The sequence below is a fragment of the Cyprinodon variegatus genome, unplaced genomic scaffold (genome assembly GCF_000732505.1).
Source record: "Cyprinodon variegatus isolate N-32 unplaced genomic scaffold, C_variegatus-1.0 Scaffold113, whole genome shotgun sequence".
Taxonomy (NCBI): Eukaryota; Metazoa; Chordata; class Actinopteri; order Cyprinodontiformes; family Cyprinodontidae; genus Cyprinodon; species Cyprinodon variegatus.
In genome coordinates, this window is record NW_015150566.1 from 1,303,356 (window position 1) to 1,320,441 (window position 17,086).

General features: G+C 38.7%; 2 protein-coding genes across 2 annotated transcripts; one reads left to right on the forward strand and one right to left on the reverse strand.

The window, feature by feature from the left end:
• Nucleotides 1–1,487: 1,487 nt before the first annotated feature.
• On the reverse strand, nucleotides 1,488–2,525 carry LOC107085000 (myeloid-associated differentiation marker-like protein 2). Its single transcript, XM_015375099.1, has one exon. The coding sequence runs from the start codon at nucleotides 2,462–2,464 to the stop codon at nucleotides 1,568–1,570; it is 897 nt and encodes a 298-aa protein (XP_015230585.1). The 5' UTR covers nucleotides 2,465–2,525; the 3' UTR covers nucleotides 1,488–1,567.
• Nucleotides 2,526–3,972: 1,447 nt separating this feature from the next.
• cog7 (component of oligomeric golgi complex 7) lies at nucleotides 3,973–14,800 on the forward strand. Its single transcript, XM_015375159.1, has 17 exons — nucleotides 3,973–4,462; nucleotides 5,533–5,681; nucleotides 5,790–5,906; nucleotides 6,124–6,292; nucleotides 6,384–6,466; nucleotides 6,538–6,660; nucleotides 6,740–6,938; nucleotides 9,443–9,570; nucleotides 9,661–9,815; nucleotides 9,906–10,022; nucleotides 10,098–10,163; nucleotides 10,235–10,421; nucleotides 10,494–10,634; nucleotides 10,793–10,870; nucleotides 12,239–12,353; nucleotides 13,753–13,896; nucleotides 14,002–14,800. Exons 1-17 carry the CDS (start codon nucleotides 4,297–4,299, stop codon nucleotides 14,166–14,168), a joined length of 2,304 nt encoding a protein of 767 aa, XP_015230645.1. The 5' UTR covers nucleotides 3,973–4,296; the 3' UTR covers nucleotides 14,169–14,800.
• The last annotated feature ends 2,286 nt before the right edge of the window (nucleotides 14,801–17,086 follow it).

Consider the following 17,086-nt stretch of genomic DNA (forward strand, 5'->3'; position numbering starts at 1 on the left):
TATATATATATATATATATATATATATATATATATATATATACAATGCATTAGAACATATTAGTGTTTAAACTCTTAATGAAATGAAGCTTGTTTAGCTTTATAAACAACAGCTCAGACTTGTAATCGGCCGTCCATTTTTTTTTAGCTTTGTCTTTATTCAAGGGTAAACACATGAAATGATCAAAATCATCAAAAGACATATTGTTTGACCTGAGAATCTGTCCCTAACCAAGCCAGACATTGTTCCTTTTGGCTGTCTCCGAACCCCTATATAGAGCACTATACAGTGGTTATGCAATTTTATACGTGTGTCTGAATGTGTAGTGGGACACTGGCTTGTGACATTTCATGGGGATTAAGCTTCCATACGTTATTCATAAGTTAGGCTGTCGTTGGACAAAGGAGGCCTGGGAGGAAGATCTTGGTATCAGTGATGAAGTCTGGAATACCTTCATTCCTGCCATCCACAGCTAACTTATCCAGTTAAAAGTGATCCATAGGCTTCACTGTTCAAGCAGTAATCTACACTCCATCAATCCCTCTGTCTCCCCAATTTGTCCAAAATGTAAAACAGCAGAGGGCACTCATCTCTTTTGGTCCTGCCCCAAATTAAACAAATTTTGGTCATATATTTTCATATGCCTTGCTATGGCTGTGCTATCACTAGAATCATACAATGACAGTTTAAGACTTAGACTCAACTTTATTTATCCCTTGGGATTCCTCCTTCAGGGAAATTCTGGTTCCAGTAGCTTATATAGAGTACAAAGAGTTAAAGAAAGATGCTATTAGAGATAATACAACAGGCAGTATAAATACAATGATATACTGGACGAGTTCCAACACAGCACTACTCTAACCCCCTATCAGCAAAAACAATACAATATAGCATGGTCATTGCAAATATGAACATCTTAGCTTTGGGTAAAAATGAAAATGTCCCATCCTTTAAGACATTGCTGATGGAAATGACTAATTTATTGCATCTAGAGAGAGTTCAACATAGTGACCTGCAACCTTTTATAAAACGTGGCAGCCTTTTATATTATACTTGTCGAAACTGTAACCCTTGAGTATTTGGATGTGTGTAATTAATATTACATACAAAGTACATGTATTTCACTCTGTCGAAATGTTTTTTGATTGTTGCTGATTGACCTATTTATTACAAAGCCTTGTATTACTTTTGAGCAGACTTCACACTTATTTTTTTTCACTTCTTTCTTTATATTTTATTTTTGAATTTATGTTCTGTAGAATTTTATATTATTTGTACTATTTTGTTTTCCTTTGAGGAAAGAGTTGGGGATTTCATTCACATTTTAGTTTGCCTTGATTTGCATTTTCCCCATCTGGATTTGCACTATTCTAAAAAGAAAAAAAAAAGAAAAAAAAAATAGAGCCTATCCGTATATTACTCAGGTTAGATTTAATTTTGCAAAATAAGCAGAAGAACATTAAAAAAAAAAAAAATCAAATGTGAAGTTTACATGTTTAAATATATTGTATCTTGAACAAAAAATGTAATACAATTTAAGGCAAACAGACAAAAGCCTTTGGAACATTTATGTTCTCTTAAAGCCACAGATGCCAAGCAGTGTAAAAATTAGGTCCACTGTAAAAAGGATGAGATTGACATAGGTAAAAAATGTAACCATGAACTGAATAGCCCAAATACAAAAGCTAGGGGGACAATCATTGGGACGTGGATTGTTTCTGAAAGTAAAAATGGGCCACATGATAGCAGTAAATATGTACAGCACAACTGAGATCACAAGGAATATAAAGGTAAACCTGTCCAGGTTAAAGGGTAAACATTTCTTGAGTTTTTTTAAGATGTTGGTGGCTATGATCAGAGGGAGGATGGGAAAAGGAATGATGTACGCAATGACACAAAGTATCAGAGCTGTTTTGTCTCTGTAACCTGTGAGTGATACAAAAATCATGCAGCTCACAAAGGCCTCCAGAACTTTCCAGAACCCAGGTAATGCAGCCAGGTAGCTTCCTTTTTTCTTATCCATAAACTTGTCCTTTACCACCTCAAGTATGTAGAGAACGCCGCACAGGAAGGCAAACACACTCACAATCCAGCCATACAGGCATTTCAGGCAGGCATAGAAGTTGGCATATGTTATGGCAACAGAGATGGTCATGAGGGAGGAAGACATGGCCATACCTGTGGTGAAATCCCCCCAGTCCATGCAGAACAAATCAAGGATCTTATCGAGTCCAAACATCTCAATGACAGTGATGACGAGAGTCATGATGGGGCAGAAGGCCCAGGTGAACATGGCGTAGTTCCAGTAGGTATGAGTGCTCCCTCCTCTGAACATTCCCAGGACAAAGGTGACCAGACACAGGATGATCTGAGCCATATGGAGCCCACCGCGCCCGGTCATCAAGCTTGATGGATTAAACACTGCCTTTGACAGTGTGTCCTTAACATCGTCAATAATCCCCATCTTCAAAGAGCGGCTGCAAAGACTTTGTCCTGTCGGCTGAGAGACTAGAACAGATATGTCTAAAAGGTGTTCCCTGCAGGCTTTCCCTTCCAACTCTACTCTCCATATAGTCGCTTTGCTTTGCATGGCATGCATGGTGACGACTATGAATAATGAGGCATATCTGCTGCAGCTGATAAGAATGAAACTCTCATCACAAAAAGGAGCTTAATATACAGGTGCTATAGTATCAGACTGATGTCTTTGTCTTTCTTTGGCTCTATTTTTTTGTTATACAATGTACTTGTACCTGATCAATGCTTGAGGCTGTTATTTGGTTGTGATAAAAAAAAAATTCAATAAGGTATCCTAATGTGCAGTGGAATCCTGTCTCAGTTGTTCCATATGCAGCATCCATCTTAAAGTCCCAGGTTAGATTCTAGTATATCGACTACCTGGATCCAACAGAGTGAAGTACAAAGAAAATAATGGAATAATAAATTATGATTTAACAGTATGGTGCTGTGCAAAAGTATTTATTTTTTTCGGTTGTTTATTTATTTTTTGTCACACTTAAATCTTTCAGATCATCAAAAAAACTTCAATATCAAAGATATTGAAGAGAGACATTTTTTTTTAAATATAATTACATACAGAATTTTTTAATCTATTTTTTAAGCTTGGTGTTAGGGTTTGCTGTTGAGTCAATGAGTTAATGCAATCAGCTGGTTTTCATTACATAGAAAACTTTGAACCAATCTAACTGTATGATCTATATGATCTAACTGTAATATATCAAAGCCATTTATTTGTTTTTCTTGCATTTCAGGTTAGTTTTACATTAAATAAACCCTGTACAACTTAAATGGATAACTTTTAGTAAGAAAGTACAATGCATACAAATGGGAGAGTGTACACAGCGCTGCCAGATTTGCAGTAGGTGTGTCAGTGATCTGCTCATCTGAGTGTTTATTGTAGGAATCCATAGTATTGGGGAAAAAAGTGGGACCCAAAATAATAAAAATTTGTTTAGAGCCCATCGGAGGCTTAGAGCGGCCCTAGTACAAACAGATCTGTAGGGAGGTTAATAGTAGGGTTTGTCTTCATTCATGAATCATGATGTCATTTGCTTAAGAGAAATGTTTAATTTACACACACAAAAACACAAACAATACTTGATGCTTATTGACAGACTGCCATTGTTACTAATCTTTTTTAGCATTTTTTATATAATATAAAATAACATCAAAAAGGCCTTCTAGGATTATTTTTACAGGAAGGAAGGAAGGAAGGAAGGAAGGAACCAACCGTCCTATTCCTCCTGTCCTAATAAAATATTGTCTTAATAAAATAACTAAATTGTGTTTGTGTGATGACATTAAGGATTTGTTTTTAATATGGTCTCAGTATGATGTTGATTTATGATCCAAGAGAAAATGGAAATAAAATGGGGGTGATTGTGATTTTAATGTCCTTCTGTTGGACGGTTTTCAGTAGGACCTAATACTGTATCGTCTGTTTCCGGGGAAGGTAAATAGCAAGCACAGGAGGAAGTTGTTGTCAGTTATCAGCTCTGTAAGCATAAGCCATTTAGGAATATGTGTTTACTTTTCAGTGATAAAGACAGTAAACTTTGAAAAATAACTCTGGAGGAGGCCGTCGCATTGTTAGAGCTGTATCTGGTTGTAATGGTACTTTCGTTTTCCTGGGCAATCTATTTTATTTTCGTGTCGAAGCCTTTGCTTGGCAAGACTTAGCTAGCCAAGAGGTTAGCCGATGGCTCGATGACAGAGAAGGGAGTAGAAGAGTTTGGCTAAGCAGCAAGAAGCTAGCCTCGCTCTGAACCCAGAGAGATGGATTTCTCCAAGTTCCTGGATGATGACTTTGATGTGAAGGACTGGGTGAACGGCGCCTTCAAGGTGGTACAGAAGGAGGCTCCAGGGAAAGCGGACACCCATGCAGCAACACTGGTCATGAAGCTGCAGCTCTTCATCCAGGAGGTCAACAATGCCATCGAGGGTCAGTAGCAGGAATTTTCCATGCTGAACCCAACACCCAGAATTACAGCTTCCCATGTAACACTTCAGTAAAGTTGTGTTGAATGGATAGATGGATAGACATTTATATATGCAAATGTCTGGGTCTGTGTGTGTGTGTGTCTGTGTGTGTGTGTGCACCTGTCTAGCTCTCAGAGTGAGGACTAATTTTCCAATTTCACCATCAGATTCAAGACCAGATGTTGCAAAGTGAGGAAATTTTGTCGATTTCTCACATTCTATTTTGCTCATGATTAGGTTTTGGGCTAAGGTATCAATTGGTCAGGGTTAGGATGAGGTATGCGTTGGTAATGGATAGTTTTAGCGTTAGGGCATAGAAAGCGTTGAACATGACTAAAAAAATCCATGGGAGTCAACACATGATTTTTTTTTTATTTAATTTTTTTATTTTTTTATTTATTTAAATTTTATTTATTTTTATTCCTAATGCACCTTTTCCTCCTTGTTTGCACCTTCTTGAAGTACTATGCCAATATGTGACCAGTGAATTTCTCCGCTGTGAGATCAATAAAGCTAAGCTAATCTAATCTAATCATGGTCCTCACTGCAATGGCAGAACGTGTGTGTGATATTGTTTTACCTACAATATGAGGGGAGTATTTTGTAAAATATCCTACATGCAAGAACTTACAGGTACATATAGGGACATTCAACTGGTCCCTATATGGTAAAGTTCTGTTCTTTGAGTTGGGGTTAGGTTTAGGACTAAGGTGACATATAAAATGAATGCAAGTCAATGAAATGTCCCCATATGTTATGAAAACAAAGCTGTGTGTGTGTCTATACACTGCTCAAAAAAATTAAAGGAACACTTTGAAAACATCAGATCTCAACTGGGGGGGGGGAATCATGCTGTTTATTTATACTGATATAGACTGGGCGATTTGTTAGGATAGCAACAAAAGGATGCCACATCATTTTATGGAAATAAATATTATCAACCTCGGGATGATGAATATTGTAACAATAATAGGTATTTTAATAGTTAATGACTGGAAAGCCGAGAGTTTAATTTTTTCTATCTGTCTACAGAGTCCAGTAATCAGGCCCTCCAAAATATGCCCAGAGTGCTACGAGACGTCGAAGCCTTGAAGCAGGAGGCGTCGTTTCTAAAGGAGCAGATGGTCCTGGTGAAGGAGGATATAAAAAAGTTTGAACAAGAAACTGTCCAATCCATGCAGGTGTGTGAGCGCTCCTTTTTTAAGGATATCTTCATGCATTAAATGTTAGGAGCTTTTTGTTTTAAACCAAAATAAAGCCACACAAAAAGGAATCTTTCCTCCCGATAGGTCCTGGTAGAAATAGATCAGGTGAAGACTCGAATGCAGCTGGCTGCTGAGGCCCTGCAGGAGGCGGACAAATGGAGCACCCTGAGCGCAGACATAGAGGAGACCTTTAAAACTCAGGTAAAAAAAAAAAAAAACTTGGTAGTTTATATAGTTTAATAGTGTTAAATATATATAATCTGTGTATTTTATGATATTTGACATATTGCTTATTTGTGGTTCAGAAAGAAAAATAAAATACTGCACTTGAGTGAATTAAGTTAACAAAGGAGAATGGTGAATTTAATTCTTGTAGCACTTTATTTCATTTTTAATACAAATAACACCTTATTTTCAGGACCTGGGAGTTATTTCGTCTAAGCTGACCAGCATGCAGAACAGCCTGGCTATGCTGGTGGACACTCCAGACTATTCTGAGAAGTGTGTCCACCTGGAGGCTCTGAAAAACAGACTGGAGGCCATGGCCAGTCCACAGATAGTAGCAACCTTTAACTCCATGTCTCTAGGTAACAAACCGGGAAAAAAAAGCACTGCTTGATATTATTCCACCCCCCCTGCCTGAGTGTGAACAACACATAACATCTTCTCTTTCTTCAGACCAGGCTAAGCTGTTTGTCAAAGTCTTCACAGAGATCGATAGAATGCCCCAGCTGCTGGCGTACTACTATAAGTGTCATAAGGTATGTTCCCCATCCTGGTTAGCTTCCAAAAATCACACCATGTGGGATAATGTGTGGCTTGGTGTCTGCAGGGCCAGTTAGTGAGCATATGGCAGGATCTCTCTCAAAGCGAGCTCAGTCTGAATCAGCAGCTCTCTGAATTCTACGACACTCTGCTCTCCACTTGGCATGCACAGGTTCAGTGGAGCAGCCAGGTGAGACTTGCTGTAGTACCCAGACCAATCAGTCCTGAGTCATGATTAGTTTCTAACCCGTGCTGTCAAACGGCTCTAGGTGTTTAAGAATCCATACGAAGTGGTGACGGTTCTGCTGATCCAGACGCTGGGGGCTATGGTGCCGTCCATCCCTGTGTGTCTGAGCACAGCCGTGGAGAGGGCGGCTCAGGAGCAGCGCCTGGACACTCTGCTGGAACTCCACCAAACCACATCCACCTTTGGCCACGGCTTGGAGGCTGCAATGCTTCCACATCTAGGTCTGTAAAGAGAGGGGCTAGAGGGAAAGCTGTCACACCTTATTAACTTCCCACAATCTGTCACATCTGGATTTATTTATTTATCACCAATCAACTCTCTGGGCTTCCATAGCTCAGAATGACATCAGTTCACCACTCTGAACATTTTGTACTCAAATCTGATAAACTGGCTCACTGTGTGATACCAGAAGCTCCAAACATTTAGTCTATTTTCATTGTTTGTTGGGAAACATGATTATTTTACAAGCAGGTTTCACAGTTTAGATTTTATTGCCCTTTAAATTACAGACACCTCCCAGAGGGGATGATTGAAATCAGAGCTAGAATTTTAACAGAAATGTTTTATTTGGTATTTTTAATGTGAAACTTGCATAATAAAAAACAAAAACAAAATAACAATTGAGTTTGGTAGGGAAAAAAATCAGAGATTAGATATTTATGTCATATAGCCCAGCCATACACACAACCTCTTAATCTGTGTATGTTTTAATTTGAGCTGTTTGTGTCCAGAAAAAAAGAGCCATAATTATAAAGCATAGTATATGATTTAAGTATTTGATTTAGAATTAAAATCTCACAAATGGGGCTCATGCATTTTTAATAATCAAATAAAGATTTTCTTGTGTGACAGAAGGGGGTGGGGGGATTCAACGCTTCCTACGCGCTCAACAAGAACCCAGAAATCTGTTCTTGGACAAGAAAAGAGTTTGTTTGGCCTCTAAAGCTACGTTCACACTGCAGGCCTTGGTGCTCAATTACAATTTTTTTGTGAAATCCCCTTTTTTTTTTTTTTTTGCGTTGCTGTTCACATTTCCAAATATATGCGACTTATATGTGATCTCCCATGTGAGCTGCATTCATACAACCTAAGTGTCCTGCATGCGTAGTAGAGGATGCAATGACCTCACAGGCCAGCGTGCTCTGTGTAAACGTGGATGGTAGTGCCGAAGCGCATCTAGCAACCTTTCCCAACCAAAAGCATCTTTTCAAGATTGTGAAACATACTGTTCTCCGCATCATCGTCTGCCATGGTTGATTTTCTTGCTGCTTCTTCATAGCAAGACCCAGAATAGTGACCTATGTCGGGTATCAATGGCATTCAGGTTGGATGAAAGTGACCTGGCCGTTCAGACACATGTCATATTTGAAAAAATCAGATTTGTATCGGATTCATGACCACATAGCCAAGTGGCCTGGGTCGCATTGGAAAAAATCGGATCTATGTTGTTCAGATAGCCATGAAAAGATCAGATCCAGGTCGCAGGGCTCTATGTTAACCATTGCCCGATCTCCCGGGGCAAGTCGTTTTTATTGTCGGGAGAGTACAAATTTCATTGCATTTGCCCGCCGGGCAAGTGCAACGATCACAAAAAAAAAAATTATTTATCATTCAAAATTACTTTAAAATAACCGACATTCGCTGAAAACGACCCACAAGCGTTGCCATTTTTGTTGTTTTGTACACATTCTCTCGTGATTTGAAAAAGCCGCGTGATTTTCCACTAGATGGTGTGATTTTTCTCTCCTTGGGGAGAGAATTCTGCAGAGCAGCCGCTGGATGATGAATTTAATCTATACTATAATACACGCTAGATTAAAAATGATCCGTCAGGGATTAGGAAAATAACAATAATAATTGTATGTAAATATTTCTATCATATGGCAGTCTTCTGTACAGTGGTCATACATTAAAAAATGTTCATTAAATTTTTTCTCTTAGACATTGGAGTGGTGCATTTAAATGTTATAGAGCTAAACATTAAATTGGTGAGTCGTAGTAGTGTAAGTTTTTAACCTGTTAAGATTGTTTTTAGATTTTTAACATTAAAATTTATATTTTTCCAAGCACACAACAGTTTAAAGCAAAGTTTTGTTTGAAAAGAATGTGCAGGAAGGATTGAAAAGCATGTTAACATAGTAATGTAGGCTTGAGTTCATTATCTGATGCATGCATATACACACCAGGAACCTGTCAACTTACGGAATTACAAAAAAAATTAAAAAACAAACATGTTTCATTGATATATATATATATATATATATATATATATATATACAAAAATGAATATTAGGAACTATATTTATCAAACATTATACTGGGCAAGTAAAAATTGTTTCTGGGCAAATGAAATGTGAAAGCCACTTGCCCGATCTTAACGTCAACCCCTGGGTCGCACGTGGGCCAAATAAATCGGATTTGGGTCACGTCAGGCTGCAGTGTGAACGTAGCTTAAATGTTGATGCTTTTCCAGAAGCTTGGCTGCCGAGATTCTCTCCTCTATAAAACACGTCGCTGAAAATCAATCAAGAGCAGGAGGGGCAGCGACTGCCCCACTAGAATCATTTATACGGGAAACGCTTCAAGTGAGAAGGAGAACACGATGATGATTCAGAACAAATGTCTTAGTTCTTGTAAAGGATGTAGCAGCATTATATATTTTTTTGTGTTTTAATGGAGACGTTTCATGTATATCAGGTGAGATCCTTATTTTCTATTGATCCAGGTGACAATAACCTGCTGAAGGTGACTGAGCTGGTCAGTGCGCTTTACGACCCCTACAAGTCCTACCAGCTGCAGTATGGAGAGCTGGAAGAAGATTACCTCCTCATTCAGATCAGCGCAATTCCTTTGGTTAGACATCACACTCTTAGCCACCGGTAACAAATCAGATAATCGATTATTATTTCTCTCTAACATTCTGTGCTTTTGCTCTGTATTCAGGAACACGGGGAGGTTATTGATTGTGTAGAAGAACTCAGCCACTCTGTAGGCAAGTTGTTTGGCCTGGCGAGTGCAGCCGTGGAGCGCTGTGTCAGACTGACTGATGGACTCGCCGTGTGTGGGCTCCTTAGAGCTCTCAAAGCTCTCTTCACCAAGTAAAGATGCTTCTCTCACAGATCCCCAAACGGAATATCCGACAGATTACTTTCTAGAATAAGCAGACCCCATTTCTTTTCAATGTTCAGGTATGTGTCCGACTTCTCTACCACGCTCCAGTCGATCAGGAAGAAGTGCAAACTTGAGGAGACGCCGAGTTCTTCTGTTTTCCAGGAGGACTGGACAGCCTTCCAGAACTCAGTCCGGTTAGTTTGCTTTTAAAACAGATATTCCCAGTTTCAAATAGTTTTTACTGGTGTTTACTGTGGGGTTGTTTGCAGGATCATTGCCACGTGTGGAGAATTGCTGCGACAGTGCGGGGCTTTTGAGCAGCAGCTGTCAAACAAGTGAGATAAATACATAACTTTTGAGTCCTTACATATAAAAATGGTGTGCTTATAAGCAATGCTTCCCACAGGATCCTGGGCACAGCAGGTAAGTACTTATCAGAGTCTTATAGCCCACGCAGCCTGGCTGGCATCCAGGAGGCCAGCTCCGCAGACAGGAAAAGCACCATTAAAAACCCATGGCAGGAGTACAACTACCTTCAGAGGGGAAATGTAGCTGAATATAACAACTTGATGGAGATCCTATACTCATTAAAGGTACAACGCAGGATTTTGTCATCACAGACGCTCCTGCATCTGTTCTTCTGTTAAATAACCATTGTCTTGCAGGAAAAGGGCACGGGCAACTCCAGCCTGTTGGCTGAACCCAGAACAGCTCTAACCAGACTCAATCAGCAGGCCAACCAGCTGGCCTTCGACTCCGTCTTCCTGCAGATCAAACACCAGCTCTGCCTTGTTTCCAAGATGGAGGTGATTAGGCGTCAAGTTTCTAGATAATTCAAATTGAAGTATTATAAGGCACAATTTTAATGCCCTAGTTTTGCTCTTGACTTTGTGCATTTGGATGGGCTGTTCTGAATATTTAAATCTGGTCTCATGCTGTTCAAACTTCTCCTGTTTCGAGTCAGGAAGCTTCTGGTATTGGAGAGAGTTACACCGAAGACCTGCCTACTTTCAGCCTGTCACCACAAGAATATATCGCCAATGTAAGTCAAAGTTACATATTCTCATATTTTTCATCTAAAACTCTTTAATTCAAAGTTCATTTGATGAACTGCTTATTTTCAGATGTTTTCAAAGCAGGAAGAATTTCCAATAAAAAAGATTGTGCTGTGTTTTTAAGTTAGAACCACACACTTCAGTGATGCTCCTGACTGATGAACACAGTGCAGAGCATCATGTGGAAAAGGGAGAAAACGATTGCTTTTATTTTTTTAATAAATAATAACACTGCAAAAAAAATTAAATCTAAATAAGTAATTTCTTCTTAAAATAAGTGCATTTGTTCTTGGATTGAGGAGGTAAAAGAGACATTTTGCCAATGGAACAAGACAATTTACACTTAAAATAAGAAAAAACAATTGCGTTGTCTTATTTCAAGTGCATTTTATCTAGATACCTTATTTTAAGAGTAAAAATACTAATTCCATTGGCAAATCATCTTATTTACCTGCTCAAATTAAGGGTAAATACACTTAATTTAAGAGATTTTTACTCATTTTGAGATCATTTTTGCAGTGAATACTCTTCTAAAAATAAGCCATATAGAAAAAATACTTTTAGTTATCGCTACAGTTTTAGAGGTTGTCTTTATATTTAAATGTGTTGAACAGATTCCCTGTCTTTTCAAAGGAAAGCATCTATTAGGATGGTGCATTCAGGGGGTTGTGGAAAGTCTTACTTTTCCACTACATGTCATGTTTTGCTTATGAACCATTAAAAAACACAAATAATTTTCTTAACTCATTAGAGCGGCTTTTTTTAAGCACCCCTACATGGCTTGTAGCAGAGCTCAAGAAGGTTCTTCTCGTGTTTTTCTTTTTTCTTGCCACTCTTCCAGGAAGGCTTTTTAATGCCCTAATTTCCATACCATATATCTTGTCAGCCATGTCTAACATGGACGGTTCTAGACAGGGGCCAACGGGGGCCAGTGCTCCTGTAGATCACATCCTGGCCCCTGTTATGGCCCCTGTACTGAAGAAATAATACTCAAAGAAATTCTAATGATGATATGCGCTGGAACAGACATGGTTACTGATATCTCCTTTGGGTCTATTTCTTTTCTTTACAAATCCCGTTTTACTAATTATTTAAAAACAATAAGGTGATAGCTTCAGTGGTATTGAGATAGGATCCCAGCTGCACACGTCAGATTTGTATTAGTTACTGAAATAATTTATCATCTTTATTCCACTTCATAATTATGCACAACTTTATGATGGATGCTTAAAATCCAAACAGAATGCGGCGAGTTTGTGGCTTTAATGTAGTAAAACATAAAAAAAACCTTTAGGGGAATGGTGTAGTGACTTTTTTGTTACATCTGAATTGTTTTGTTTTTGCCCTTTGAACAGATTGGACAGTACCTAATGTCTCTGCCACTTCACCTGGAGCCTTTTGTGACACAAGAGGACCCTGCACTAGAGATGGCCTTACATGCTGGGAAGCTCCCTTTCCCTCCAGAGCAAGGTACCTCATTACCGCCCTGTTTTACCTTCACTGTTTCATCTTGATTTTAAATTTCTCAATTTCAGTTTGGATCCTAAATTATACAGAGGCTGCTTTGATTTATCTGTTTCAGGCAGGGTTGATTTCTTGCCAACTAGGGTGACTAATCTAAGAACAAGCTGCTTAGGTAGAACATATGATGTTGGGATTAAACAAATATTTAAAATGTATTCTCTTCCTTGTGCAATATTAAAAAAGGACTAACTGGGATGCAATAATTGTCTGCTTTTCACTAAAAGTGACATTCCAAAAATATATTCAGCCTGTTGGATGGAGTTTCTCTGCAGGAGATGCTGATAACTAACAGAAATGATTGAGCCCACGATGCTGAAGTTTACAGAGAAAGTTGAATGCATTAAAATAACAGAGAAAAAATGCATCAAATTTTTATTTGATGCATTCCTGCTCTTCTGTTATTATGGTGCATCCTGACGTAAAAAGAAAAATCAAAACCTTTAAACCTTATCCGGCTTATCTGTATTAGGAAGGTATGCTGCAAACTTTTCTGTTCTACTATTAGATTTTGATTAGACTGAGTCATTGAGAGTTTATTTTGCTTTTCCTTTGCACTAACTAAATCATGTAGGTGTTTCACTCTGAGTTGTCGTTGTTTTCATGACCTTGAAAGCTTCCGTGTCCAGAGCATGGATCTGCTTACTTTTTCTTCTTTTCTCACGCATATCACCTGACAGCCAGGGGGGCTACTGGAAAATGATCAGAATGTGAAAAAGTTCAATATACAATAACTTTAAAATTTACATTTATATCCAACAAGATAATAAGAGCTTATTTAAAACAAAAAAAACAGCTGTATCTGTGTACACATGAATAGAAAATAGGTTTAGGATTAGAATGAGAAATTTATTGTCTTATTCTTGTTAAAATTAACGCGGCCCAATTTCAATGCCTCTGCATTTTGAAAAATGCATTTTGTTAAATTGGGATATATTACAAATTCATTGAATTTCCCAATTGTAATTTGGATTAACTCTACTTGGACTGTAACTGAACCTGTATGCTTTAGTTGAACTAGACAGATTAAGACCATCGAGGTGTCTTTGGTGGGAAACAATCTATATGAAGAAAAGCATGTTCTGCCCATTGTTAAGTACGGTGGAGGCTCCGTGGTGATGAGGGTCTCTTTCTTCTCCAAAGCTTGATGGATATTTTGAATATAAATCTGGTAGACTAGGATCCTCACTAGTTTGTTAAAGAGGAATTAGAACTAAAATATGACCAAGTCAACATAGAAATGGTTAAATAAATAAAAAAATCAGTTTGATAAGAAGGTAGATTGTGGTTTTACTTAACGTGTTCGCCTGCTATAACCCTGCATAAACTCGTACCTTTGTTATTCCAGGCGATGACCTTCCTGAGTTGGACAACACAGCAGACTACTGGCTGGGCTCCATCGCTAGAGCAACCATGCAGACGTACTGCGATGCCATTTTGCTCATCCCTCAACTTTCCCCTCATTCCACAAAACAGCTGATCACAGATATTGGTACAGTGACAAAGAAACTTGTTTAATTTCTGTTAGGAAGCAAAACCCGCTGTCCCGCTCCGTGTGAAAACATTTGAGTTCAGACCTCCTCTTTGTGCCCCACAGAGTATCTGAGCAACGTTATGGATGCTCTGGGCCTGCAGCCATCCCGCAACCTGCAGCACATCGTCACTCTGCTGAAAGCTAAACCTGAAGAGTACAGACAGACGGCCAAACTCCTGCCTCGGCGCCTTGCCTCTACCATCGCCGCGCTCCGCTCCATCGACTACTAACCACAGTTAAGGCGGAGAAGGACTATTAAGGCTGTACTACTTGTATTGGGAGCAAAATACAGAAAGAGATGTCAACAGCAGTTGCTTTACATGTTACTGTTCTCATTGGTGATGATTCTCTCTGTAGTTTGTAGCATTTTTGGAAGTTTTTATTCAGATGGGAACAGAAGCAGCTGAAATACTTACCTAAGCCAAGTTTAACTTAACTGTTCTGTTTACGGTAAGGATGCCTTCAATTTAAGCCAAAAAATAAATAACTGCATCTTCAATATAAATGGATTGGATCCTATTTACTAAATTTATAAAGTGTGTGTGTGTGGGGAGGGGGGCTGATGAGACCACAAACTCTACTAAGTCTTTATACCTATTGAACGCTTTCATGCTTCTGTAATTGATCTGGCCTATTTAACTGGACAGTTTTGGTTTGCTGTATAATTTCCCCTTTTGGGTTTATTATGAAATAAGTCTTTTGTTTAACTATGTTTAAAAATATATATATATTTGTGGGAGTCATTTTTTATGTTTTGGATGGAGGGCGTGAAAGGCTTAATATGATTGTCTCCATGTTTGATCGAAAGGGTTTTTTATGTAATGTTGGAAAATCTGTCAAATAAAAATCTGATTAAACTATATTGACACCTCCATACGTTTTTATTAGCTGATTACAGACTCAAATGAATTTAACAATATTTGCAATTTAGGAATGCAGCGGTGGATGTGTGAATTCTGATAGAAGCCACACTGTTTACCTGTGCTGTGATGTGGGACTACAGTGCAGCTAAAAAAAAAGTATTTGCTTACAGATTTTTCTGTTTTGCTATTTTTTTTGTTGATAATTTATTAAGGGAAAAAAAAGATATCTGGCAGGAGGTTATCTTCAAAATATTCCTTTCACCCATAATTGTCCTCAGTCAACTTCAGCAGCTCCCCACATCCACTAAAATATGTATAAGCAAAGCACCGTTCCCCCCCTCCACTGATTTGCCAGAATCACTTTGAGGCAAACTCATGTTATTTCTCCATAATTTCTCCAAACTCCTCCCAAGCCTGAGTTTTTGCGTCCACCGCTGTACATTTGGCCTCACAGAACCTGCTGCTGCTTTATATGGAAGAGGATTAGGGCCACTGGAAAAAGAAAAGTTAACTGATTTTTAAAATTTTCTCAATTTAACATGGGGATTCTGACTTTAATCTCAGAATTCTGACTTTTTTCTCAGAATTCTGCCTTTTTTCCCATACTATACTGAAATAAAATAAAAAAAAATCAGTTAACTTTTTTTTTCCAGTGGCCCTAATCCTCTTCCGTAGCTTTAAGGACCCAACAGGCCAACCTGTTTAGATTTGGTTCCTTCTTTCTTCACAGTTGTATTATGAAATTTAGGCAGGATCAGGAGGAGTCTGCAATAAAGATGACACACACAGAACACACAAACTGTTTCTGCTAGAATTAAAATGTGTCTGCCGGTCGATCCTGGCAGGGCAGCGACCCGCGCAGCTAGGCGTCCGTACGCAACCCTAGCAGACCCTGCCAGTGCCAACCGCCATCCGTCATTTATGCCAAACTTCAAAGTAAAATCTTTCACCCAATCAGGAAAAGTGATCGCTCCCTCTCACGCCTTGAGTGCATGATTACAGAAACCAAAATATGGAACGGGCACCCCCCGAACCCACCCAAGGCTCGTGGACAGCCGAAACCAAAAACATTACATCACTCTCAGAGCATGGCACCGAGAGGTTGTGAGTACAAAAACAAATTATATCATGCTCTCAAGGAAACAGAAACTTAGATAATGAGAGTGCCTAGGTAATAAGAGTGCTTCATTTGTGATACAAAACTTGTATGATTGTCAAAGAACATAAAATATAAAGCCTGTATATATCAACAGTGTCCCTCAGGGCCATCACTGGATTTGGGGGTTGCTGCCTGGACGGGAACTGCAAAACTTACAGCCACAGCAGGCAGCTGTATCAACAATGGAGGCAAAGAACACAGTCCACTCAGACTAGATGTTCCCAGCTTTACCTTTAATCTGAGAGAAGCTCTCCATGAGGTGGGAGTTCAATATGTCCCTAAATAAGGGCTCTGCTTGATGTTCCAAGCAAGCCCTCAATACTGGCTTAGTTAATCTGAATCTGTCAAGCTTCCTCCTCTTCCATCACCAGGTGGTGTTCGGTGGACAGCTACATCCCACTCTTCACCTGAGTGTCCCAAGAGATTTGGCTAAAAGTCAGAAGAAGCAAGTACAAAGTCGATCACCAGCATCTGGCTTAAGGCCTCTAGTTAGAACATTAATCTGGATATTGCCTCCAAAAAACACTTCACTATGGTCCAGTTTCATGTTTGAAAACCACAACTTAATTTATCATCTCAGGGACTTTCTTTTAGCAACATTGAATAAAGATATGGAATAAAGTAACATGGAATAAAGTACCCGGTTCGATCTCCACAGCCTCCTCTCTGGGTCCCTGAGCAAGTCCCTTAATCGCACATTGCTCCCCGGGCACGCACAATGGCAGCCCACTGCTACCCAAGGGGATGGGTTAAATGCAGAGGTAAATTTCTCCAATTTAAGATCAATACAATTTAATAAAAAAATATATATATATATATTTCTCCACTTATTGTATTTTCAAAGGGAGATTGTGTAATACTTGAGCAGAACTATTTTTAAATGAATCGTCTAGGGTGAAATAAAAAATTTTTTTTATAAACATCCACATTCCTTTAAAATGCATGGAAGATATTTTGGATTTTGAGTTTGTGTTGATAAGAAACACCCTCACACTAATAGATATGTTCACATAATAATGAGGTAATTATATGATTATTATCACCTCCCTATTATGAAACTATATCATATAATGATTTGCCCTATAGCAGTACGACTTAATCAGTTATTGAATTAGCTATCTCGTTA